This window comes from Microtus pennsylvanicus, chromosome 10 (genome assembly GCF_037038515.1).
Source record: "Microtus pennsylvanicus isolate mMicPen1 chromosome 10, mMicPen1.hap1, whole genome shotgun sequence".
Lineage (NCBI taxonomy): Eukaryota > Metazoa > Chordata > Mammalia > Rodentia > Cricetidae > Microtus > Microtus pennsylvanicus.
In genome coordinates this window covers 26,940,692-26,967,273 of record NC_134588.1, presented here as the reverse complement: position 1 = coordinate 26,967,273, position 26,582 = coordinate 26,940,692, and the positions used below count along the sequence as shown (strand labels likewise).

The 26,582-nt window shown below is 51.9% G+C and overlaps 1 protein-coding gene across 4 annotated transcripts; it reads right to left on the bottom strand.

Moving 5' to 3' along the window:
* Nucleotides 1-493: 493 nt before the first annotated feature.
* Slc41a1 (solute carrier family 41 member 1) lies at nt 494-21,725 on the bottom strand. 4 transcript variants are annotated; one of them, XM_075987866.1, is made up of 11 exons: nt 21,650-21,725; nt 18,210-19,167; nt 9,984-10,091; nt 8,984-9,055; nt 8,261-8,405; nt 7,979-8,125; nt 7,143-7,290; nt 6,211-6,290; nt 5,201-5,335; nt 4,793-4,941; nt 494-2,706 (listed from the first exon to the last, which is right to left on the bottom strand). In XM_075987866.1, the coding sequence occupies exons 2-11, from the start codon at nt 18,582-18,584 to the stop codon at nt 2,521-2,523; spliced, it is 1,545 nt and encodes a 514-aa protein (XP_075843981.1). In that variant the 5' UTR covers nt 18,585-19,167; nt 21,650-21,725; the 3' UTR covers nt 494-2,520. The 4 variants fall into 4 exon arrangements, with proteins under 4 accessions (XP_075843981.1, XP_075843980.1, XP_075843982.1 ...); XM_075987865.1 differs by lacking the exon at nt 21,650-21,725 and adding an exon at nt 20,868-21,290; XM_075987867.1 differs by lacking the exon at nt 21,650-21,725 and adding an exon at nt 20,868-21,227 and having other exon boundaries at nt 18,210-19,137.
* Between the last annotated feature and the right edge of the window lie 4,857 nt (nt 21,726-26,582).

The following is a 26,582-nucleotide window of genomic DNA, read 5'->3' as shown; positions in this document are numbered from 1 at the left end:
TACCCTCAGGTGGGTTCTTGCTTGTCATGCATTGGCCCCTTCCCACTTCTGAGGAGGGACTGGGACCGCAGAATGGGGTCCAAGAAAATGGTTGAGGCTGCTTTTTTCTTTTTTCTTTTTTTTTTTAGTTTTTCGAGACAGGGTTTCTCTGTAGCTTTGGAGCCTGTCCTGGAACTAGCTCTTATAGACCAGGCTGGCCTCGAACTTGCAGACATCCGCCTGCCTCTGCCTCCTGAGTGCTGGGATTAAAGGTGTGCGCCACCACCGCCTGGCAGATTGTTTATTTTTATTTATTATGTATACAATGTTCTGCCTGCATCTATGCCTGCAGGCCAGAAGAGGGCACCAGATCTCATAGATGGTTGTGAGCCACCATGTGGGTGCTGGAAACTGAACTCAGGACCTCTGGAAGAGCAGCCAGTGCTCTTAACCTCTGAGCCATCTCTCCAACCCAAGGCTGCTTTTCTGATGAGACCCACAGGAATGCCAGCCATTGAAATAAACTTCCACTTTATTTTACCAAATATAATTTATCAGTTAAGTCGACATTTGTCAATTCAGTTATAGCAACTATAAATAATTCTCTTAAGACACAGTTCTGTAATTTTTGAAGGATATGAAAGTAAACTAATTTTGTTTCTTCCAGTCAGGCCAAAAGTACATGCAATAGGTGCAACCGGGGGGAAGAGATGAATCTTCGACTGAAGTCAACTTCCCTCTCACGCCAGTCCTCCTCTGCTCACAACTGCTGGGTGGGTGTGCCTACCTTTCTGTTTTCTGGGCAAAGAGGAATGATCCAGTCTCTAGACAACCTGATGCAACACCAGAAATCAGGATAGGGTAAGCGGCTGGGGAGCCTGGGGTCACAGTCTCGGGCTTTGATGCCTATACAAGCCTGTGTTTGGGGGTGGAGTTAGGCCAGATGGAAAAGCAGAAACAAGCCCAGATTGGTATTATTCTGCTCGACAGAACTTCAACTAGAAGAACCTCTACGACTCCTTCCAATTCTAAGGTTCTATGATTTCAGGTAATGTGGGAGGAACAAGGGTGTGACGTTTCCTTAGGTCCAGGTACAGCTTAACCCTTTTCTTGCACGGCAATCCTTAGGCTACACAGGGGAAGAGTCTATGGGCTCCTACAAACAGGCTAGGGAGCAGTCCAGTTGCTGAGCTGTTTGGGGAAGAGATCCAGTTTCCTTCTGATCATGTACAAGCAAATACCAAAGCAGCCAACTAATATCCAGCTTGCTCGTTCTAAACTTTCCTCTGAGTGTGTGGTGAGATGTATGGGGGGTGGTGTATTTTAGGACACGAAACTGCCAGCACAATGGGGCCAGTAATCACTGCGGAGTCCGGGTCTGAAGAGGGAATGAGGCAGACCTTGCCTGGAAGTAGGCACAGATACCTACAGCGAGGGAACGTTTACTGCCAGACCGAAAGGGGCACATGGCCTCTGTAACCTGGGGAATGAGGTGAGGTTAGGGCTGTGACCCCCCCAGGACTGGCTGGTCAATGCCTGGCACTGGACCTAACGCGGTAGACACCCCGTGGCTGTTGCTCGGTGGAGAGGCTCGTGGAGGGAGGCTGAAATTTGCTGAATGAGTGAATGGGTAAGGAATGTCAGTGGACAGGAGCCCAGAGAAAGGCTGACTGACCTCTGTTCAGGAAGCGACAGAGGCCAAGACAAACCATGTGGTTAAACATCAGTGAGACACCCGCAACTCACACTGGTCTCATTTGCCACGTTTCCTTGTGCTGTTCCCAGTCTTGGAAGCCTATCATCCGGTAAGCTGTGGGGAAAGGGAGTGCTTGGGGACAATCAGAGAAGCGGCCTGAACAGACTCAGGGGGGCCTCTGGAGACCTGTGCATGGCAGTGATCCATGGAGAGCCCAGGCCACTGCTCGTTCAGCTGGACAGCAATCGGGCAGTTGGGCAAGGCACACGTACACAGATGGAACAGTCGGATCACCTGACTGCGTGCAGGCTGGCCCAGAACAACAGGGCTGTGATTACTAGGAACTGAAGCTGCTTTCTCCTGCCCAGGGCTTTGAAGTTGGTCCATTTCTATAGAAGTACATATATGTGTGGGAGTGTTAATTAGCCCTCATCCCTCTGTTCAAACAAACTGAAAACAACCCAGAGCCCACTTACAAAGAGTTTCTCATTAGGGCCAGGGCTGAGGTCGCTAAAGCTAATCCAAAGGTCCCCAGATGCCAGACAGAATGCCAAGGTCCCAATCTACCTCACCAGGAGGCACCCACCATGGAATTGCACTTGGTGATTGTCTCAAAAGTCTACTTTTCCTGCTTATTTCAGTCCACCTGTCCTTCCTGAATTCTTGCTATCCAAACTTGGCTCAATGTATAAAAATTCCCATTGAAAATAATGAGAATTTGGTATCAAAATGAAATCCCAGAAAGACGTGGGAGTGTAGTGTAGGGTGGGGTGGGGAGACGAAAGGGAAAAGATCCAAATAGAATAGAAAGTGCAGAGGGGTAGAGAATGGGCTGAACGGCTAAGCTAGTCCCCAACATCGGTGTCTCTGTCCCCAATGAGCCAGAGGACATGGAAGCTGAGTGCTAGGAGCCCAGTGCCAAGAAGGTCCCCCAAAGCTGTCAAGTATGGGATGGAGAAGTTGTCCGGGTCCAGGCCCCGACCCCACATCCAGTGCACCATCCAGTCTGCGATGTACAGGAGAATCAGCACCTGGAGAGACAGAAGGGTTCTGCCTGTAACCACCCTCCACCTGCAGGGGGAGCCAGAGGCCACATGACTGACCTGTTCAGTGGATCCCAAGGCTTGGCCGGTCACAACCTTTTTGCCAGGACAGCTCACACTAAGCCAGCGGCTTCTAAGCTAAATCCTGCCCTTACAGGAACTCTGTCCTTGCCTCTAATTTTGGATCAGACCATTCTTGAGTTACTGCAATTCCTGCCATGCTGGCCTCTCCAGGAGCCTGGTAGGGGCTGGCAGTTAGAGCCAGTTTCTCGCACAAGCATCTTCCTCCTTCGTCACCTGGGTAACAGCTGACTATCCAACCTGCTTTCTCTTCACCCTTTCTAACCCGTTGCGGTCTCAAACAATCTAAGTTTATTCTAACATCATCTGTGAAAAAGGTTTATGAACAAGTCAGCTAAATATAAAGTCAGTAATGATGCACAGCCGTTCAAAACTCATTCTGGATTAGCTACTACTCTGGGTTTTTGTACTTTCTGTAATTACAGATGGTTGAGAATAGCAAGATCAGAATCTAGATACTGGGTCCAGGACCAGGAGTATCAACTGCAGTGGGGAGTGTGTCACAAATGCACAATCCCAGGCCGAACCCCGGGCCTTCCCAACAGGAGTTCACATCTTCATCGGATTTACATGCACTCTGCCACTGGGGCTGCGCTTCATCTAGAGCGCTAGTGCCTGGCTGAGGGGTTGAGGGGTCCCCACATGACCGTGTCTGTATGAGAATGAGATCCTTTCTTTCTTTCCTTCTTTTTAAATTGTTTATTTTTATATGCATTAGTGTTTTGCCTGTATGTATACATGTCTGTATGAGGGTGCCAGGTCCCCCAGAACAATACAGACAGCTGTGAACTGCCATGTGGGTGCTGAGAACTGAACCCGGGCCCTCTGGAAGAGCATTCAGTGCTCTTAACCGCTGAGCCATCTCCATCTCTAGAGAACAAGACACTTTCTAATGGTTAGGCTCTGCCATGGTCAACTGGGAGCATTTATTCTTGTACTTTGTAAAGACTGTGGTATGAAAGTTCCGCCTTAAGGGACTCAGGTGCAGAAACCAGAGATTACTATTCTAGGGCCTTTCACATCTGCCCCCGCGCAGTGCACAGCCACGTTGGATTCCCCTGGCCCTGGCCCTGGCCCTGGCTTTGCAGTCCAGCCTCCCTGGAATGTCACAGCCCTTTTGACAGCTGCAGCAGAGTGCCACATTAAGAGTGTGACCAGATGCACCAGGATGGAAATGGCGGCAGCTGTCTTCACATCTAGCCTCCTGAGTCGCGCAAGGACACATGCCAGGACAGGTGCACAGCGACCTGGCAGAACTCTGCTTCTCCACAGATTTAGAGAAGGAGGCGCAGCTAAAACTGACCTTAGGGTCTTCCTAGATAGGAGACGGGATGAAGGTCTGGCCTCACACCTAGATGAAGGGATGAGCTGAGACAGCCACAGCAGCCCCTTGGCATACCTACGCTCCTTTCCCGTCACTGGTGCACCTGACGGCATTTGCAAGGGAGCACGGTGACTTGGGTAACCTCTGCTGGGAAACAGCGTATGGCTCTTTCCGAGATTCCTAACACACAGCTTTCCTAAGGACTGAGTCGGGGGTTTGGTGGGATAACTGTTTACCAACAGGAGAATGGCTTAATCAAATCCAGCAACAACACAGGGAGAAGTAGCACAGCACTACAGAACAGCAAGGCTGGTGAGTCCTGAAGCTGGATTTGTCTCTAAAGTGGTTTGACGCTTGTTCTAGCTGTGAAGCCCGGAATGCACACCAGTCAAGTGGAGCTTTGGGGCGAGCCTCCCCGTCAGGCACCCTGTATCCACCTGTCTGTAACCCTGCCGCTGGTCCATTGCTCTCTCTTTGGAAATATATCACTGAGGCTGAGAAGGGACTCGACTAGGCTGAAGTCACACAGCACGGCAGTAACTCTTCTAGAGCCACCGCCTATCCTCCTGAGTCCTGGCTAGCGGCTGTCCAGGTACAGAGACCAGGCCCAGACTTGGGGTTCTGATTCCTTGTGGGCGCCTGGGCTCTCCCGCTTCCGCGAGGCCATACCTGGAGCAGTGCAGCTGTCATGTAGAAGATGATGAAGATGAGCGTGAGGGTGGTGTGCCCACCCTGCATACAGCTGATGGTGTAGAGGAACACCAGGTGCCCTGGGACCACGAGGAGGAAGAGGACCCGGGCTGAGCGTGAATTCACGTCTGGAAGAGGAAAGAGGAAGACAGGAAGGTCACAGGATGGTCAATGCCATGTTCTAGGCCAGCATACAGTTGTGTCTCCAGAGTGTTTCAGGAGAAGACAATGTCTCCTCCAGGCCCAACTCTTCAGAATAGCAGGCACAGCCCAGCAGAGGAGAACCTTTAACCAGGGGCCCCAGGTGACTCTCTAGTGAAGGTCCTGTCTGTAGACCCCCTTCCTCGAGGCAGGGATGGACCCGGGAGGCTGAGATGCTGTGCTTACCAGGGCTGAAGAAGGTGGTGCATGGACTGGGGCAGCGGCGAGGAGTTGGCTCAGAGTTCTCCCCGGGCATGCCGTTCATGTGGAGGAAAGTGGAGATGCGGCTGGCCTGCACAGCCACCAGGTTGCCCCCGACACCTGCAGAGAGACACACAGGACTCAGACTTGGAGTAGAAAGGGCTGGGAGGAAGCCACCGTATTCTCTGTCTTTTATCTGCAGAGGCCCTGCCTTCTGCTCTCACTAGAGTTGATGCAGACATAGCCCTTGCCCTTGTGCCAGGAGAACAGAACGTGACGGAAGAAGACAAATATTTCACCGCTTCTTAGGAATCCTCTAGGCTCTCAGTTTTCCTTACGTGCAGGCGTGATGGTTCCACGTGCCCCTGAAGTGGCTCTGAGTGTGTTGGCAGGGATATAGCCTGACTGTGTAGCACAGACACCTGCTTGCTCCGGAGCAGACCCAGGCAGGCACCCAGAGCTCACAGACTCAATAACCAGTTTCTGGTGGGAAGTGTGACTTCGAGTCTGGTACTGTCCCAGTAAATTGCCAGTTACACTGTTTGCCTCTAACGTCACACCCCACCCTAGCCTCTGCACTTCTCGGCTTTGTCCTGAGCCCTGAGCAGTGGACGGCTGTAGGCCTCACACCAGTCTCCCACGCTGGATGCCTTTACTTCACTTGTGCAGCGGGAGGTACCAGGTGAGTAGCGAGAGGGGTCTAGTGGGTTTTTTTTTTTTCTTTTCTAGACCCTATTCTGTTTTTGGGCAAGAGCTCACTCTTGCAGGGGGTAGCCTGGAATTCTAACTGGACCCCCACAGGATGATGTCTGGGTCCCCTTGGCCCTTCAGGGCTAGAGACGTTCATGTTGATAATTTCTGGGGGCCTCATGGTCCCCTGTTGGTATTTTGCCCCACCTCTGTCTTTAAGTCTTTTCCTCTCTAGCCTGCTGGAACCCTGACTGACACAGAAGCTGTGTCCAGCTGTCCGCCAGCAGCTGATGCTAAGGTCTCACCATTAATCACAGGAGTGAAGACAGCCATCCCTGCAAAGTTGGGGTCCGAGACAGTCTTGTCCAAGATGAGGCCGCCCACACTAAAGAGACACAGAGACAATGGATGAGAGCCACAGGCCTATTTTTTTTACCTATACATTTTCTCCGCTCCCCTCTTTTCCTCCCCCTCCCCTTCTACCCTTTCCCGTGATCCTCATGCTCCCAATTTACTCAGGAGACCTTGTCTTTTTCTCCTTCCCATAGGCCTATCTAATGTTGGGGACAAGGGCAGTCAAGTGGCTTCCAGGAGTCTCTCCTTTCAGTCTTGGGTTTTCTCGCATGCAGCGGTTGCTGCTCATAATCTCCTGACTTGGCATGGTGACGCTGGGACAAGGTGTGAGTGGAGCCTCCTTCCCGTGAGGACCATGGTCGCATGCCTGCTCAGCACTCATTTCTGCTATGGTAATGGCACTGGCTCCAGCTCTTTCAGACTCAGTCACGGTGGTCCAGGTATCGCTGCTGCAATTGTGGCTAATCTCCCCATCCAACCAGACAGCTGCATTCCCAAGACCGAATGACTGATTCAAGGACAGAACTGTGGCCAACTGAACAGGAAGCAATGACATTCTATACTGGGCCTTTGTGCAACTGTTGGGGGAAAGCCTCTCTCCTCTTGCTGGAAGCTGGACTGCTGATCACCACAGGGAAGGCAGAGTGGTAGACTCCCAGGGTCTCAATAGCACTGCGTGTGTTCCTGGATACAGCTGCTTTTTGTAGTTCCCAAGGTCAATACGCCCTGCTTTGGTTCCTGTCACTTGCAATAGCAGGACACATGCCTGACACTGTGGATGCATTTCCAGTATGTACTCCATTTTTCCTGCTCTGGGACTTCAGATGGGGTCTACAGTGAGGTGGGAGGGGCACGGGGGTATACACTCGGGGCCCCAGCCTACCTGCTGATGGCCATGGCAATGATGACGGGCTCCCAGCCTGAATACAACACCTCCCGTGTGGCTGGGCTCCTTCGGGCCAGCATGATCCAGATAGGCAGCAGGGCCACGAAGAAGGCACACACCAGGGGGTAGATGTATCGCCAGTGCTCTGAGAGGGCAGAGAGCAGAGGGAGATAAGTACCAGGGCCCCAGTCCTCAGCTCCCCCAGCTCAGCCTGCAGATGTCCTGAGACCAGCCCTTCACCCTAAGTCTACTCCGGATGCCTGGAAGAGCATCACCCCACCTCATCACCACTGTGCACCCAGGAGGCAGCGAGGCCAGAGGAGGAAACGAAGGCAGAGAGCTCTCATTTTCGATCTGAGACAAGGCCTTGCTATGCAGCCCACGTTGGCCTTAGTCTCATTCTCTTCTGGTTTTCACCTCCCGAGTGGCTGGGATCATAGGTGTGCACCATCACGACCAGCTCAGGCAGGAAAGTTAACAGAGGCAGACGCCAGACTGTGTGTGTCTTGGTCTGATCCCAGAAATCCCTCCCCTCCCCCTTCTTCAGTTTACAAGAAGATTCTAGTCTTCCACTCTTTTCTTTCCCCTTTCCACATCTCATCCCTCCAAGAGAAACAAAACCCCTAGGATGAAGCAGGGATGAGTTCTGAACCTCCCCCTTCTGCTGCCTGCCTGTGAACCGAGACGAGAGCCTGTCCAGCCTCCCCAGGACCGGGAGGTGTGGCAAACGGTTCATACAATTAACAATTTGGCGAAAATCTTCACGCGTTTGCAAAATGGTCCCCATCTCTCCCAGAGTCCACCCACGCCATTTTCAGTGGCCTCAGCCTTACTCAGCTCCAGGTAGAGTCCCCAGCTGATGCCCGAGAGGAGTGCCAAGGTGATGAGGTCGCCCAGGCTAGCAGCGATGGGTGTGGCCACGTTGTCTGGGTTGATCCCGATTTTTCGAGACCCAATGATAACTCCAATCATGATCATACCTAGTGAGAGGCAGGCCACATGGGGTGAGGAGGAAAAGAGTTGCCCCAATCAACAAAAGACGGCACCGAGATGCCGGGCAGGGTCAACACCCCGGGAGCAGCATCCTCACCCCTGTGCCTTCTTCCCTCTCTTACCCAGCACCAAGGAGGCGATAAAGGCTGTGGCCACGCTGCTGGCACACAACAGGAAGGCATGCGGGATACTAAAGTGGCCATCAGGGATCCAGCCAAAGACGACGGCAGCGATGGATGCCAGAAAGCCCACCACCGTGGCCTGCACCTGCGGAGAGACGTGGTCATGCGGAGAGCCTGGAGCAGAGTTCCCTAGTTGAGGTTACCCAATGGACTTTTCCTAACTCTTAGCAAGCAGGCAGGACTGGACTCTACAGCTCTTGCAGGCTAGAAGGAAGCCTTTATTTTGTCTTAGTCCTGACCCTAGTACAGGGTAGTGCACCATGCAAAAACCCAGGACCCGCTTGCTACTGGATGACTGGAGATGAGGTGAGATCAGTCAGAGCCAAGACCTTGGACCTAAGGGGGAAGACATTCGATCTGTGTGGCCTCCGGGGAGATGGGACAACACTGGCAGAGGACACTCCAACACTCACGACTCTGATTCTACCGCAAAGACTGGTGCAGGCTCAAAAGCCTCTGATCCATCTAGAGCCTGACATGTGACACGGAAGCTGCTGAGGTCCTCCCTATCCTGGCCATTTTCCTGAGTAACTAGTCACCTCCTAGCCTACTTTACAGGATGCTGGAGAGCCTCTTAGGAGCCTGCTGGGCTGACCTAAGCCTTTCAGGGATTCCTGACTAAGGGGATGCTTAGCTTATTGTCTCTGGTCCATGTTTTCTTACCTGGATGAGGGCCATATTCCCCGTGATCATCCGCCAGAGTTCCTTAGGTGTGTCCATTTGTCCAATATTGGCCTGGAAGAGGGGGGGTGAGGGTTGGAGCTTGCTGCACGGGGCCTGGGGTTCTATCTGTTAGACTGGATCAAAAAGCAATGCCGATAGCTTAAGATTCTGGGACTCGGCTATGAAAGCATCCAAGGCAGATGAGTTCCAGGATGTGAGGGGAGCTGAGGTAGATTCCACCCTGTCTTGTTTATCCAGCCAGCACGATCCTTCATGGATCTGCATGATGCTGAGGCAGCTTGTTCTCTCAGGGAAGGCAAGGTCAGTTGTTGGTCCAGGCCTGAGGCTGCCAGTATTTGGAAAGGAGTGGGTGGCACCAGCCAGAAGAAAGGACGAGCAAGGGGTGCGTTAGGCTGGCTGCCCTCTACACTGTCTTCTCCAGAACTGGTCACAGAGGGTCATGCCTGGTCTCCTGAGTTCTAACACGTCATGCCTCCCAGCCATGGCTGTCTATTGGGCTTAGTCCACGAATGGCTGTGGCAGACAGAAAGGACTGTGGGAGATGGAAATGCCTATTCTCTCTCGAAGAAGCTGTGATGGGGAAGGGGGATGGTTGGGAGGGCTGTGGGGAGGGCCTGGCTCTGCTCCTGCCCAGCTGCAGAGTAGGGCTGGAGATCAGAGGAGGCCCCCACCTGTGTGGCTGGAGGGACCAGCGTGATGCCTGCCTGTCGAAGCTGCACAAACAGTCACGAGGCAGGTTGCAATGCAGGAGGTGGGGCAGGCATCCAGGGAAGGCTGGGACATCCAGAGTCCAAGCCTGGGAACCATTCTGGGCAGGGAGCCCCTGCCTGGGGACAGGACACCCAGTCTGGGATCTCCCTCCACAGCTTCCCTTCCCTTCACAGGCCCGGGCAGTCGTGTGGACACCTACTTGTCTCTATCTTCTCCCATTATCTTCTCCCTGCCCCTCTCCCCTGCTCCCCACAGCTAGGACACTCACTGCAGTGGACAGCCTTGACGCCAGGGTCATCTCCAAGTTCCCTTTGAGCCCCAGCAGTGCAGGCACCAGGATGAAGACCTCTGTCACCTTCTGGAAGACCTCCCAGTGCTGTAAGATAAACACAGAGCCCAAGAACCTCAGTACCTCAAAGGAGCGGCACTGAAGCTGAACAGAGTGTGGGGTCAGGGGACAGGAGGGAGAACAGGACCAGCAGGGGCGAGCACACAAGGCACCCAACCTCCCTGCGAGAAGCCTGGGAGTACAATAAGCCCAAGAATTCCAGAAAGCACAGCCCAACCCCCTTCCAGAACAGGAGAAACTCCTAGTCTGATTGTTCCTTCTGTATGCTTTTGTGGGGACACACAGGGGAAACACCCCGAGTTGGCTTTGCCTCAGAACCCCTTGGTAATGTCCTTTCAAACAGCACTCTGCAGCCCCCTTGCCTTCATCCAGTTTCTCTGTGGCCTCAGCCTTGGGAGGTGTTGTCTCAGCTGTGGAGAGCCGGGCTCCACAGGACTGGGGCTGGGGTGATTAGAGCGTTTGTTTGGTTTCTGTTTCCAAGGGCTTTGGGACTCAGCCACAGTAAGTACTTTCCTTAGCAAGCTCTGCATTTAGAGGGTGCTTCTCCTATGGTAGTCGGCAAGAGATTTTTGACTCCTCTCTATGCTCCCATCATCTTAGCTAACAGAAGCACATATACCCCTGTTGGGAGAGACTGGGCCTCGGGAGACGCGGGTTCTAGTCCTAGGTCAGTCGGTCCTGGCTCTCCCACCGACTTCTTTGGCTGACATATGTTAATGTATTTTCTTATCCAGTCACCTCAACAAGCCAATGAAGAGCTATTTTTATTCCCATTTTGCACATGAGAAAACCGGAGGTTCAGAAAAGTACTAAGAGGCAGGTGGATTTCTATGAGTTTGAGGCCAGCCTGGTCTATAGAGCAAGTTCCAGGATAGCCAGGGCTACACAGAGAAACCCTGTCTCAAAAAACCAAAAACCAAACCAAACCAACCACCCAAACAAACAAAAAACCAAAAAGAAAAAAAGAAAAGAAAGTTCTACCCCAGTTACTGTAGGAATCCAGGCTGGCGACTGAAAGCCCCCTTAGTTGTGACCAAAACTAAGGCTTTCCTAAAGAAGTCCAGGTTATGCCTCCCTTCCTGGCCCTAAAGGGCCATGGGGCTTTAAGAATGGAAAGTCTGCAGGTTCGTAAAGGGAGGAGGGCGAACAGCAGGCAGATGAATATGAAGGCTGGTTTGGGTGTCTAGAGACGGGGTGCTGGGATGGGGAGGCGCACAGACACGGGCGCACAGATAGATACAGGGAGGGGTCTCATGCTGTCTTCTCAGCATGCTTCCTCACAGTGGCCAGCTGGACCCTCAGACAGGTTCTGAAGACATCAAGTTCCTGCTCAAGCGTTCAGTTCAGGGGCCATACTGGAGCCCACCAGGAAACTCCAGTCCCTCTACTCTATGCTCAAGAGCAAGGCTGCAAATCAAAACCACCTGTCAGGATGGCTAAGAGGACAGACAGAAAACACCACGGACTGTATGGACATGGAGATCAGAACACGTCTGCATTACTGGTGGGGGTATTCAGCTTCTATGAAAACAGTATGGCAGTTCCTCACATGGGAAATGAATTGTATGTGGTGGATATGCTTGTATCCCCAGCACTGGGGAGGTAAAGGCTTTGCTGAAAGCTCATGGCCAGCTATCTACATAGCAAGACCCTGTCTTAAAAAATAAACAAGCATGGTGTGTGCCTTTAATGCCAGCACTTGGGAGACAGAGGCAGGCGGATCTCTGAGTTTGAGGGCAGCCTGATCTACAGAGCGAGTTTTAGGACGGCCAGGGCTACACAGAGAGAAATCCTGTCTCCAAACCAAACCAACCAAACAACCTGGGGAGATAGATGGCTCTGTCAGTCAGGTGCCTGTCACACAAGCCCAAGTACCTGAGTGTGCATCCCTAGAACTCCTATAAAAAGCCAGGCATTTTATTAAAAAGTTGTGCATGTCGTAACCTTAGTACTAAGACTTGCGGGGCCCTGAGGATCACTAAGCCGCCAGCTTAGCCAACCAGTGAACTCCAGGTTCAATGAGAAACTCTATCTAAAAAAAAAGTGGAGGCAGTCTGGAGAGATGTGACTGAGACCACTAACTGTAATTGCAGAAGACTCAGGTTCCTCAGGTTCTAGTCCCAATAGCCATATGGTGGCTCACAACCGTCTATAATCCCCCAAATTTGACATCCTTTTCTGGCCTTTCCAGGCACAAGGCATACATGTGATGCAGACATAATGTAGGTAAACCCCCCACCCCCATACTACCAAAAAAACCCAAAACCAAAAATAAAATGGAAAAAAAAAAGCAACAACAAAAGGGTGGAGAGCAGCAGAGAAAACGTCCCGTGCTGACCATTGGTTTCCACGTACGTACACATACCCATATAACATGTACCCAATCCATATAATACATACACACACGGTAAATGAATGAGTGATTATGATCTAGCAACCCTAGTACTTCCCCTGACTACTTACCCTCAAGTTCTAAGTGTTTACCAGAATAACTGAAAGCAGGATCTTGAAGGAATGTACTCCTGCTCACGACAGTCCAGAGGTGGAAGCAATCTAACTGTCCATCAGTGGCGGAGTGGGCCAGTGAGATATGGCACAACACTACTGAATGACTCAGCCTTGAAAAGGAAATCCTGTCCCGTGCTACCAACCAAACCAGTCACAACAGGGTGAATATTGTATGATTCCACTTAGTCCACGCTGGAGTAGTCATCGAATTCATAGAAATAAAAAGAGAATTGTGGGTGCTAAGGACTGAGGGCCTGGAGAAGGGAATTAGCATTGTGTGGGCGTAGAGTGTAAGTTAGAAAAAAGGGAACTGAGGGCACACTTCAAGGTCACAGTATAGTTTCACTTTGCGTGACTTCCTGCAACATTAAAAACAAACAAACAGGGGCTGGAGAGATGGCTCAGAGGTTAAGAGCACTGACTGCTCTTCCAGAGGTCCTGAGCTCAGTTCCCAGCAACCACATGGTGGCTCACAACCATCTGTAATGAGATCTGGTGCCCTCTTTTGGCACACAGACAGATAGAACATTATACACATAATAAGTAAAGATCTTAAAAACAAACAAATAATCTAGATAGTATGTCTGTAATTCTAGCAGTCAGAGGCTCAGGCAGGAGGATTGAGTCTTTAGACAGCTGAAAGCACAAACAAAGCCGGGCAGTGGGACGCAAGCCTTTGATCCCAGCACCGCAGAGGAAGGCGGGTAGCTTCAGGGCCAGCCTGGTCTACAAAGTGAGTTCTAGGACAGCCCGGGCTGTTACACAGAGAAACCCTGTCTAGAGAAAAAACAAACCAATACCAAAACCCAAGATGCATGAGGCCATCAGAATGGACTGGGGACAGGGAGCAGAGGCTGAAACACTGGGTGGCCCTATAAGGCAAAGACCTTGACTTTTTGTTAGTGTCATGGGGTGTGTGTGCCATGAGTACAACAACTCATTTCTTCAGGGCTGGAGCATCCCCCTGCCTGAGCTCCTGGGCCTGGGATCCTTTTGAGCGTCTCCTAAGGGACTTAGGCTCTTTGAAGACTCCTGTGGGGGAAGAGCACTCCCCCTCACGCCCCCTCTACAGCAGTTCCCATCCTTCAGTTAATGCTAGGGAAGGTGAGTATCATCTCCCCTCCCAGGCAGCCCCTGGGAGGTGCCTCATGAGTTTTGGGAGTGTTACCACTACGGATTCAGCTTCCTTTGCTGAGGCCCAAACAGCCTTGCCCCTCTCAAACTGGATAGGCAGCTTCAGAGAAGGAAGAAGTCTTCCCCTCCCTTGACAAGTGTGCTGACTGTGGGCTTCTGGAGCGCTCTCAGAACACAGCCCCACGCCTTATCCTCACCCAAAATGCTTGCCTACCTGCGCCCAAGCTGCTAGCTCTCCAGATGGCGAGGGCAATGGGGCATACGCCAGTAAAAGAGAAAAGTCGCAGAAAAGAACACTCCAAGTATATGCAAGGGACATTTTCTGAACTGTCTGTAAGGAGTATAGCATGTCTTTATTTTATATATACATATATATATATAGGTGCAGCTGGGCCTGGTGGTGGCATATGCCTACTTGTAAGCCTACCATTCAGGATGATGAGGAAGGTTGTGAGTTTGAGTCTAGCCTGGGCTACACAGCAACACGATCCTGAAAAAAAGAAGGTATAAAGTTCAGTTAACCCACCCCCAGCTGCCACCACGAGCACCCCTAATCGTCTCCTTCCAATGCATGTGTGTTCTCTGCTTTTAACTACAGGGGGATCTAGAAGCTGTGGGGTTTTGGAAGGGATGAGATGGGACAGACGGGCAAGGAAAAGGACCAGGACCAGTAGAAGTCTTCCCAACTCACAGAGTACAGCTTGGAACTCGCAAGACCTGACCCTATGACCCAGCAAAGCCCTAAGATGGCACTTGGAACAGAAGAGCCAATCCCTACATTTATTTTTCCTACCCATAAAACCCTCTTGAAAATGTTCGTCAGGCTGGGGGTCTATGGCCTGTATGAATGCATGAGAAGCAGAGCCAGCCAGAAAGCACGGCCGTCCTGAGGTTAGGGGCTGAGGACGGAGTGATGTAGATGAAGGTGGCGGCCTAATTCAGGCTCATCCTGTTCACCCTGACTTGGAGCACTTGCTCCTGAAGCCAAACCAGTCAGCTAAGCTGTTAGTCAAGCTACCACCCACACCTCCCTGTATCAATGGGGATGGAACAGGGTCCAGCAAGCTGCTTGGCTTGAGGGTTAGAGAGGAACACTTATGGATTTTTAATTGCTCCTCAGAATCTGGGCCCCTCTTCTCTTTGTTCTCTCTCTTTGACCCCTGATATGCGATGAGACAGCAGCCTCCACACTCAAAGCTCACCCTGACTCAGGGCAGTGGCCAAGCCTCACAGCTCAGAGGCCTTGCTGCGTGTGACTCCTTCCTAGGCCATCCAACCTGCTCCTCCACCTGCAACCTCATTCGGCAGAGCCTCCTGCTCCGGAAACACACCAGCAAGCAGTGAGGGCAGGAAGAGATGGAATGAAGGCACTCAACGGGCCCAAACTCTGATTCTAGGGTTAGGCACCATCTCGGGTCAGGCTGAACCACCGCGTTCATCTGCTAGAGCCGTGTCCCGGGCATCCTGCAGGTATTCAAGCAGAGGGCCTCAGGGCACTGCCTGAAGGGACAGAGCTGTGCACAGTACACAGCGTGACAAACACAGAAGGCAGAGATGGGCAGGGCAGAGGTGATCAAGGGAAACAGGATCTGAGCGTCCTGCCAGGGGCTCCAGCTGCCTCCCACACCTCTTCCCCAAGGCCAAGCTGCTGAGCGTGCACTTCCATCTCTGAAGATACCAGAGAAGGGGCCTACTTTCTGTGGGTACTCAGCAAGTAAAGAGTGCGTTAAAATGAGAGGGAGTCCCCGTTTAAAATGAGAGGGAGTCCCCCTCTTCAAATCTAGTTGAGAGGTCTAACGGAGATCACGCACCGCCTCCAGCCACCCATTCCTCACCAAGGCTGAAAGACACTAGACGTGATGCCCTGTAGAAGCCCAGGACAGAGCTGGGGGAGGGTCACAAAGCACAGGCAGCTAGAGGCTTCCGTGCAGTCTTTTTCTGACGGCAACACTGGGCTTGGTCCTACTTCCCTTGCAAATCCCGGCTGCAGTGGGCAAGTCACAACAGACTACAGTCTCCTTCTCCTTTCATACTCTGGAGAAAAACCTAGGCTCCTTATTTTACTGTGGGGGCTACTCGGAGTGAAGCAAGAGGTCAGACAAGAGACAGGAGCGGGTCTTCTAGGAAAAGCCCAGTCTTGGTTGCTGTGGAACCTTGGGCCAGGGAGGTATCTGTACTGAGGTGCTCCCAACAACAGGGACCTTGAACAACCACCAGAGGGCCCCATCTTGGGCCCTTCTAGACTGTCTCGCTGCAGGTTATTTTATCCTGTGAGGGGAGCACAGGTGTGACTCCTGTATCCAAGAGCATCTGTCGCCCCCATCGCTACCCTGGATGTAGAGTGGCTCCTTGTCCTGTCCTCCCATTCACCAGCTCCAGCCATCTTGCTGTGGTCATCCGTGGGCCCTGCTTTAGCCCAGCTGTGGTGGGACTAGAGGGGGAGGGGCCCAGGAACAAGTCAGTCAGTGCCATCTACAACAACTGAACCCTAGCTCTGCTATGAGTCAAGATGCCACACCCAGGGAGATGCCAGCCCTCTGTGGGCATGCTGGGAGGGGGATCCAGGTACCCATTACTTAAATCTCTCAATGTCTCAGGTCCATGGGCATAAAGCGAGACATCAGAGGACTGTTCCTTTCCTGGAACCCTGACACGTGGGAGGGGAGGGACTGATCCTCCTGGCCCTTTGGCTCTGGTTCGCTTTAAAAGCCAACACCAATTGTTCTGGTTCCCAGTCTGCCCTGTTCTTCAAGACAAGACAAAAACAGCAGGCTCCTCATGGTCTTAAGCCAGGTTGCAAATTCCAGCCATAACAAAGGTTACTGACATAGGCTCTGGGAGAGATGAGCAAGCAGTGTATCTATGGCTTGGTTTCCCATCTACAGAATTGAGATCGATGCCTTTTTCCTTTTTAGGCTTACAGAAAAGCCCCCCAATACCCCTTCTCATTATCACCATCATTATCCAGAAACTAAGTGTCTCCTAGTTCACCCCGGGATGACGGTTCTGTAGCCCCCTGGTTTTCGCCTTGCGGTGCTGGGGATGGAAATGGGGGGGGGGCTTTGTGCACGCTGGGCAAGCACTGGACCACTGAGCTGCATTGTCAGCCCTGCAGCTCTTTATGGGACTAATCTAGAACTCACAGAGTGGTAATGAGAATGAGGGCCTCAGAAAGGAGAGGCGAGGCAGACTCCAAAACCAGTCTCAAGTCTTTCCTCCTTCCTCCTCCTCCTGCTCTTGGCCCTAGGAAGAAAAGCGACCAGCAGGGGAGGAGTCCCAAGCTCTGGACTGGCCTCCTAACCTCCGTGTAGGGACAGTCCTCACAATAACAGGTCTGAGGAGAGGGGAGGCGGCCAGCCCCGGGCACTCTCGCCAGCTACAAATATCCTTCCAATTAGCTTCCAAAGTTGGAAGGTTCTCCTCGAAGACTCAGGGTCTATATGCACATTTTAGACAGCATCTACAACCAGCCCCCCGAGACGGGCCCGGGGACCCCTACAGCACGGGGAGGTGATACTGAGCTTCATACCCTTTAGGGTGACAGCATAGTGAGGGAAGCCTGGATGGGGGAGGAGTGGTCCCCATGGACACAGGCCAAAACACCTGCCTCTGTACTTGGATGGAGCCAGTATCTAGCAGCCACTAGCCATATCCTGATTAACTCAGACGCATTTAGCACTGGTAGAAAGCACAGTATGCCTCCCTGAGCTTCAAAAACTTTTACTTAGAAACAAGACTTTCTCTCTCCAACCTGGAGGCTCTTGGTAAGCCCTGACTCACAACACACTCAATACAGCAGGCTCCAGGTCCTACCAACTCTTACTGTTCCTTCTACCTGATATCCCGTTGCCGGGGCCCAGAGCAGGTTCATGACAGACGAGGAGAGACGGTTCTACCCAGGTCTGGTTATGTTTTGTTCCCATCCCCAGCACTTATAGCCTTTTCAGATCTTATGCCACATTCCCAAACCATCCTCACTCACCAAGGAGACCGTGCCAAGGATGCACGAAGACAAGCAATACAAAATGCCTCAAGAGCTTTCTCACTGGCTCAGAGACTCTCAAGACAGCTGAGTAAATTCCTGCCCAGCAGGGGAAGGGAAGAAAAGGCTTGAAAAGGCGCTTTCTATCATGGGTATCCTTGAAACCGCCAATAAGGGGAAGGGAAGAGAAGGCAGACATGAAGGGAGAGCCATCTCAACAGCACTGTGGTATCATGGCAAGCAACAGCCCTGCCCCTCTTTCCTCCTTTCAGCCTGAGAACTGGAGTTTCATCTGTTACTGTTAGGCAATACTGCCCCGACCACCTCCCTGGGGCTACTTGGCTTCTCGGAGGCTTCTGTAGAAAGTAACAGAGACAAGGATGAAGCCAAGGATGTGATCCAAAGGGAAATAGTATTCTAGGAAGCAGCGGCTGCTTCTAACGCCGAGATGAAGAGGAAGTTTCCCAGAAGGCCGAGGAAGCGAGGGCTCGCGAGCAGAATCTATCCTCCTCGGGTCTTACCTGCACAATGTCCAGCACCATGCCAGCTGCCACAGTCCCAAACCCCGCCAGGAGGAAGGGGAACAGCACTTGCAGGCCAATGGAGAAGGAGGTCTCCTTGAGCGGCGAGGGTGGCGCAGGCCCCCGGTCGGTGCTGACGTCGTCACTTTCGTTGCTCTGGCTCCCATTCTCCAGCAGCGCGTCCTCCTCCCGAACTCCCTTGGCGTTAGCTCGAGACTCAATCACCACCACCTCCACCCCAGCCCCATCAGGCCCCAGGAACTCTGAGGTCCCAGCCAAGGGCTCTCGCCCAGGGCCATCCGAAGAGCAGGGTGAGGGAGTAGGGCCAGTACCATTCGGCTGGTGGATGTCCTTTGGCTCTGGCTTAGAGGACATGACAGGCAGGGAGGAGAGGAGGGGAGAATTATTTATTTTTCTTTCTCGCTCCGACTCTAACTTGGGAAAGAGCTTAGTCTTGGGTTGAACCCAGGCTTGAGTGCCGCAGGACCTCTTCCCACGGCTCTCCACTCCTGCCTGGCACTGTAAAAACTGATCTACCAAAAGGCAGCCCCATCAAGCAATGCAGCCCGGGGCTGGAAGGAAACAAACTCTTCACTCCAGACGCAGCAGCTGCCACTAGAGGGGTAAATCTTTGGTTCTCAATGGCCAGCTCCTCAGAGCAGGGGCATGCAGAAGAGAAGGGCGCAACCTGAGTCTGGAGTGCCTGATATTGCAACCCTCTCTTGTGAACACTGAAATGAGTTCCGATTGTTCAGAACACAGCCTCAATCTGGGGCTGGGGCTTCTTCCCACTCCTGCTGGGGGCCTTCAGCTTCCGGCAGCACCTTGGGCTCAACTGGTCCCAGCACAATGTCCGCTGTCTTTCTCCTCTCTCCCAGAGGGCTCCTCCCTTCTTGAGAAGATCTTGTACTTTCTCAGTTGCCTGGTCCTTAAAGTCACAAGAATTTGTGTGGAACACCTTATGTGGGAGGAAGGGAGAGAGGGAGAGAGGGAGAGGGAGAGAGGGAGAGAGGGAGAGAGGGAGAGAGGGAGAGAGGGAGGGAGGGAGAGAGAGAAGAGAGAGAGAGAGAGAGAGAGAGAGAGAGAGAGAGAGAGAGAGAGAGAGAGAGAGGAGCATGTCAGTACATAGCAAAAACCAGTTCTTACAAGGACAATCTCCAGCGCATGAGGTAGTCTGTTACAGAGGTGGCTATTTGCTGTTTTTTCCCCCCCCACTAAATTTACACTGTCCTGCCCACTTCATGTGGAGGCCCAATAGGTTCTCGTCCCAACAATCCCCCACCAGACAGCAAACCATGACTCCACAGGAAGATGCTGTGTAGGAGACTTTGGCATTGCCTTCTGAGCCGCCTGGGGTGGGCAGAGATGTTCTCAGGGGTTGTCTTCTCAAATCTTGATCAGAACTCAGTGTTAAGTGTAGTTATCTTAGTTACCTTAGCGGTAAGTCACAAATCCCCTATCCAGTCACTATTCTGGGAATGACTTTTCACAAGACAGCCGTGGAAAGGCAGAGCAGACAAACAGGGAGACTGACTGTCCAGAGAAGCATCCCCAAACCTCTAATTGCCCTGGCCCCCTAAGAGGGAAAATGCCAGCAGGACTCACCAGGCAGCGGGGCAGGGCAAGCCTGCCAGACCAAGGCCAAGAGCCAGAGGCCTACTTACTACCTACTTCTGCCCTTGAGAGTCAACAGCATTACAGAGACCTCAGCAGCTGGCCCTGGTCTGGGCTCTTGTCTGTATTTTTCTCTCTCCTCTATGCTTGGCCGAGTGAGCTTCAGCTAGGGCATGGCAGTTAACTAGGTTGAAGAGACAGAGGGTAATAAAACTACCTACATATTTCGGTTACCTAGGCTCCCCCAGTTCCCGAGAGTTCCTAACAGCTGGACAGGGCGCAATTCTTAAAAACAAACAAAAGTATCAGTAAAAGGTGGAGAAGGAGGAAAGAAAAACCAAGGAAGGCAAATATAAGAGTCACAAGCTAATAGGCATTCACTCCCAAATCATGTGTCTGTCTTCCCCGCTCCACTTTTCTTAAAGGAATCCCCCCGGGCCTTGATTCCAACTTGTTGCATCTCACCAGCATGGCTCTCAAAAGAAAAAAAAAAATTCCAGAGCGTTTTGCAGGTATGATGAACAGGCTGTTAGTATTCCAAACACTCACGATTAGTCAACTCCGGTTTGGTTAAGGCAGACTCAAACTCTAGAGTCCAAGTTATGAGTCCTCCATCTACTCGGTCGCCAGCCAAGCCACCTTAAACACAGCACCGTTGTTTTCAAAGATCCTCACTGTGAGTCCACAGCGCCCATGCCAGAAAAGTTTCTGAGTTCGTTCGTTAAAACCTGACACCACTACCCCTCCCATCTCGCTGGCAGGCCACTTTGACCTGGAAGGGGGCTAGCAAGGGGGCAGGCCAGTCCCTCAACTACATCACCAGTAAGGCCACTACCGATGGGCCTGGGGCCCTAGGACGCCTCATTTCCTTCCCAGGCGGGGATGGACAAAAAGACCTGTTTGGGCATCCCCAACTACAGGGGTGGGAAGGAAGAGTAACTGGCCGGCTTCCGCCGCCTCCCTGCAACTCAGACTCTGCAAAGGCGCTGCGTGCTAGAGTCCCCGCTTTCCCCCCCACCTAACCCCAGACCCAACAACACTGACCTGCGCCTCGATGGGGATGAAGGGCGCCTGGAGAGTGGCAGCAGGGGCCCGTGGTATCGGGGTGTGCAGGGTACCCCCTCTTTTCATCACTCCTCCCCCTCAGCCGTCCTCCTCGAGCCCCAGCGTGTGCCCCGCTACACTCCCAGCCAAGGCGAGCGTCCAACCGCGACACCCGGCTCGCTACATTTCGCTTCTGCCTTCCTGCGAGGCCGCTGCTCCGATTCCACGATGGGGAAGTGGCCTGGAGTGCAGGATATTCCGCCTCGGGCCGGCGAGGACAGGACGGGGCCTGGGGTGCCGAGCTTGCTCACCCCCAATCGCCTCTTGCCCACGGACTTGGACAAGAGTGGTTGGCTGTGGGTGGCAAACGTGATCTGGGGCAGAGCGGGTGGCACCCCCCTCCTCCATCAAAAAATAGATTCTGGATGGACAACTACATCAGCCAATCAGGGCAGGAAGAGGGGCGGGCCCCGCCCAGGCCCCGCCCATTTCCCGCGCTCCGTGAGCGGGGGCGGGGGGAGAAACGCAGCAGAGCTACGGGAACTCGGAGTCGGAGGGTGGCGTGGACTCGCGGTGCTCTGGCGCTCGGGCCGGTGGTGCACGCCTGAGTTCTCGTGGCCTCGCAAGGCGAGCGAGCCTGTACACATGTCCCCTGCATCTTGACTCTCTGTCGTGAGCCTCTAGCCTCCGGAAGACCCGAAACCACCCCCGTGGGCCGGCCAGCTGGCGATCGCCCGTGCCCGGCAGCCATCGCGTGTTCCTTCCCTGCGCCCAGTCCCTACCTTCTTCTTGGGCACAGTTTCTTTTCCTCGGGCTCGTCATCTCTCTCCAGGTTCCGTGTTCCTCTCTGGGCGTCTGACCAAACGAATCTGCTTTAATAAAGTTTCAGCCTTCAAAGGGGTGGGGACGGGCAGGCTGGAGGGAAAATTTGTTAGACTCACAGCTAGGGCCACATACACCACCTGAGGTAAGGGTGGAGGGGAGCAGGTTTGCTTTGACCAACTCGTGGCCCCATGGGAGAGATGGCTCCATCCCGGGCGAAATGAAGTCCAATTTTCCCTGACGCACCTTGTGGGATCAAAGAGGAAGGAGAGTGTTTTCACCCTCGCCTTTTTTGCCACTTCCTCCCTGGGGTGTCTCCACCTCATCAACCCCAAATCAGTACTAGTTCTCTTTGGGATGTTTTGTGCAGGGGATGTGACCTCGCCATAAAGGAACTCCCACTGACAGGCTTTCCCCTCTTGTCGGTGGAACCTGTGACCAGTGGTTCCTTCCTGCCCCCCTCCCCTCTAGAAAGGAGCTTGGGGTTATTGAGCATACATACCTTTGAGTGAGGATGGTAGCAGAGATTATCTTGCTGGCAACCAAGCTTGTGGAGCACATGCTCTACAGCAACTCAAGCAGGCATTCCTTTAGATGATGATGACATATGTATCCATAAATCCTGTCCCCACCTGCCAATCCGCATCCCTGCGTTCAGCTCAGCTGCTGGGACATCAAAGGCCTACATTTTCTTAAGAATCCAGCAAAGCAAATGTCACTGTAGTCGAACCCCAATTTTTTCTTAAAAGCCGAGCCTGTGTTTGGATACAGAAGTTACTCCTTAACTGGGCAATACTAGGTCTCCTCCCGAAGGATCAGCCTTGTGAGTAGTGAGTATAGACTGGGAGGGACATTAAGACTGGTTGATGTGCCTGCCCAGCCTGGTGGTGAGGGTTGGTAATCTTAGTCCTTGGGAGGCAGAGGCAGGAGAATCTCTACAAAAAAGGCAGGGGTGGGAGTGGGCATTGTAGTCTACAAAGAGAGTGCCAGGATAGTCAGGGCTATGTAGTTGAGATTCTGTCTCAAGACTAAAAACTTAGTCAGGCAGTGGGTGGCGCATGCCTTTAACCCCAGCACTCAGGAGACTGAGGCAGGTGGATCTCTGTGAGTTTGAGGCCAGTGTGGTCTGCAAGAGCTTGTTCCAGGACAGGCTTCAAAGCTACAGAGAAACCCTGTCTCAAAAAACCAAAAGACTAAAACCTTTTACTCAATGACAACTTACAAACAAAATCAATCTCTCTCTCTCTCTCTCTCTCTCTCTCTCTCTCTCTCTCTCTCTCTCTCTCTCTCTCTCTCTCAATCCCCTCACTTTTTATCTGCTTGAAAAGTCTCTCCTTTCAGTTGGAGTAAACCAAACATATGGGCAAGCACACAAAACCTGTTGTTTAGAACAAGCTGAGACACAGTGAGCAGGCCCATGTAGCCACCACTGAGAGGAAGAATTCAGTCATCACTGCCTCCCTAGAAACCCCCTGGTCACAGCCTCACCTGTCTTCCCTAAGAGCCTCTGTCTCACACCGTTAGCTTTGTCCTCCAGCCTTTGGACTTGATGTAACGGAACCGCTCAGGAGAGATGAGTGGTGTCCGTGCCTGGTTCCTCTCACTCCTGTAGACACGCGATAGCATCAGTTAATTCACCTTTATTGCCGTGTAATGTCACTAAGCAAGCATATGCGATCTGCATCTGTTGATGGACATTTAAGTTGTTTCCAGGTGTGATTATTACATGAGTTTATTATGTGATTATTATATGGCATCTGGATGCCACTGGGTGCACTCCCATTCTTGTTTGTCTGTTTTTGTGGCAGGGTCTCTCTGTGTGGCCCTGGCTAACCTAGGTCAGGCTGCCTTGAACTTCCAGAGGTCCGTGTCCCTGTGCCTCTGCCTCTTACGTGTTGGGATGAAAAGCACATGTGTCCCCACACCCAGTCTACACTTGCACATGGGAACAGGATGGAGACAGAGGGCAGACAAGTGTTCAGCTTTAGTAAATGCTACTAAGTGATTCTCTAATGTGCTTTTACTAATTTATATTCTTGCTAGTGATGTCTTATTGCTTCATAACCTTATTAATACTGGTACTATTAAGCCGAAAAGATTGAAATTGTAGCTATTCAATCCCAAAGGCCAGGACAAGCTGATCTCCATGAGTTCAAGGCCAGCCTGGTCTACAGAGTGAGTTCCAGGTCTGCCAAGGCTGCTGCTGAAACTCTGTCTAAAAACAAACAAACAAACAAACAAACAAACAAACAAACAGCAACAAAAACAATTGTAGCCATTCTGGTGGATGGGTAGTGGTGGTTCACTGTGGCTTACATTTGTGTTGTCCTGATAGCCAATGAGGTTGAGAATTTTTCCCACATATTTCTTTGCCATTTGAATAGCTGTTAAGTATTATGCCAATTTTCCACTGGGCTTTTTGTCTTATCGCTTTTCAGGAGCTCATATATTTTGCATATGAGTTCTTCATTAGCTTTGGGTATTAGACACATCTTTTTAAGACTTCGAGTACAGAAGACCTTACTTCGGGGTATCCTGAAGTGTCAGGACCGCTGGGACAAGGTTCTGACCTCCATGTTTTGATCACTTATGTATCTCTGGCACCTGGCACACAGTAAGAACCCAGGAAATCTGATGAATGACTGTTGAATGAGACAAAGGAGATTTGCCTAGCTAGCATGGCCTGTCACACCGACTTCTAGGGGTAAACAGCAAGAGGGCCTGGGGGAAGCCCATTTCCTTCCAGTCCAGCCAGCTGGAACCTTGGGAGAGGAAGGCATCTCAGCCTTCTCTACTGAAAGAGCAGAAATAGCTACAGTCTATGAAGTGAGAAACACAGATGTGGGGGGCAAAGGTCACAGAGGTAAGGACAGGAATTAGCAGCAGGTATCAAGTCAGCCAGAGATTTCAGGCAAGACCCAGTCATGAGTGGTATGAAGATGGGAAGGTAGGTCTCCGAGCATTTTTGCAGCCCTTTGTGAGACAGGAACCTCCATGTGCACAAGACGCTCCTGTGGTCTTCATCTGGCCTTGTGGATGTGTCCACTCTTGGGCCAGCGAAATGGCTCAGGGAGTAAAGGCACCTGCTGCCCAAGCTGGTGACTGAGTTCAATCCCTAGAACCCTTGTACAGGCAGAAGGAAAAGGACTAACTTTACAAAGCTGTCCTCTGACCTCTACCCACATACTAATAATAAATAAATAAGTTTAAAAGTCTGTTTTTAAAAATTAAAGTGTTATTTTTATTCAAAATTATGTGTTTATGTGTGTGGGGCTGTGTGTAGGGCTGAGCCTATGTAAGTGTAGGTTCACATGGGGTCCAGAAGAAGACATGAGATCCCTGGGGCTGGAGTTACTGACAACTGTCAGCTGATGTGGGTGATGGGTACCCAAACCAGGTCCTCTGCAAGAACAGATTCCCTGACACTTTGGTGACAATCTCAACATGACCTCTCATTGGAGACCTCCCTTTTTTCCTGTTTAGATCTGTCTTTAGCTGCTGCATGGCCTACCATGTTCATTCTGAGCACAGAAGCCCATTACTTCCTACAGTCTTTCTGCAGGCCTGTTGTACTGTGGCGCACTTCTCCTTGGTGCCTTTCCTTCCTGCATCTCTTCCTCCTGCTTTGGAGTCTCTGAGTAGTCCCCGTCACTGTGGGGTAGAGAAACTGTCCTACCAAAATGCTGGAATAAACTCTCGGTGTCCTCTGCTGAGGTTCTCGAGAAGCAGAGTGGCTGGCATTGATCCAGAGGCTAATAGTAGCTCCAGAAATTTTAAACAGAATGAATTTGGGACAGCAGCTAAGCCGAAGAGAGGTGCCATGGCATTGGTGTAGAAAGCACAGAGTTTTCTTTTGGGGGCATGGGGAAGGTTTATGGGGGAAACAATTGTTGGTCAGTTAGGGTCCTGTGAGGAGCCCACAAGGGGAAGACTTCTTGGAGCAGCCTTCTTCAGTCCCGGCACTTGTCCTGATACGCAGTGCATTTAGCCTTCTGTTTTGCGGTTCTCCCAACGCCACGGTTTTCCCTGGGTCCAGGTGCTGACCACTGAGGGCTCCTTCGAGACCAACTTGCAGAGTCATCTTGAAGCGTCATAGCATTCCGGAGTCCCTCTCCAGTGTGCCATGGTCACAAGACTAGCCCGGCATGGCTGGAAAGTTTCCCGACTGTTGTTTTTCAGAGCATGTGTGCCCCCTCCCATTTTTCCCCCTGCTGCCACCCTCCCAGAGGTCAACTTCTTTCCTGCCGCCTGGAGCTGAGGTGATATCCCCTTCCGGCTCCATTCAGCTCTAAAAGGATGTAGGGGTGCGGGCGTATGGGGAAGTATGGCCATCTGTCCTCAGAGCTGGGTGCTGTCAGGTTTACCTTGGCTTCTTTGTAAATGAACTCTGGGTTCCCAATCCCTCCTTGATAGCCACACTGGGGTTTCTTCAAGCAGAAGAGCTCGAGGTATTTTACAGCATTTTATTGAGCACAGCAGGAAAAAAATTGTTCAGTGAACTGTAACAGGAGGCCGGAGGCCATGTTGTCACTAAAACAGTGTAGCGGGGCGGAATGCGCCACAGCTCTGAAATTACACGGGTTGAATCATGTTTAGCCAAACGTTAGGTATGCGGCCTTGAGTGAGCCCCTTCATATTTCTGGGCCACATCTCCAATGGGGAGACTTGACTGCCTTTCTCAGAGATTCTGGGTCGGTAGTAACTGCATTTGGAAAATTCCCTCTCACAGGAGGGTTGTTCTGATATCACTACAAAGAAAGAGCCAAACACAAACATGAGACATCAGGAAGGGTCAGCTCACACTCTCTGAGCTTCATGTTGAATTCTAAACCTTGCAGAGTGCGAAGAATTAAGGATGGATGGTCTGAGAATATGGGTGCTGATAAGTAGCAT

Excerpts from the sequence above, each read along its gene's own strand:
- Slc41a1 (XM_075987866.1), bottom strand. The coding sequence starts at position 18,584 with ATGTCCTCTAAGCCAGAGCCAAAGGACATCCACCAGCCGAATGGTACT. Across the intron at positions 8,406-8,983 it reads GGAATATGGCCCTCATCCAG|GTGCAGGCCACGGTGGTGGG; the intron begins GTAAGAAAACAT and ends GTCTCTCCGCAG. Across the intron at positions 2,707-4,792 it reads TGACAGCTGCACTGCTCCAG|GTGCTGATTCTCCTGTACAT; the intron begins GTATGGCCTCGC and ends CTGTCTCTCCAG.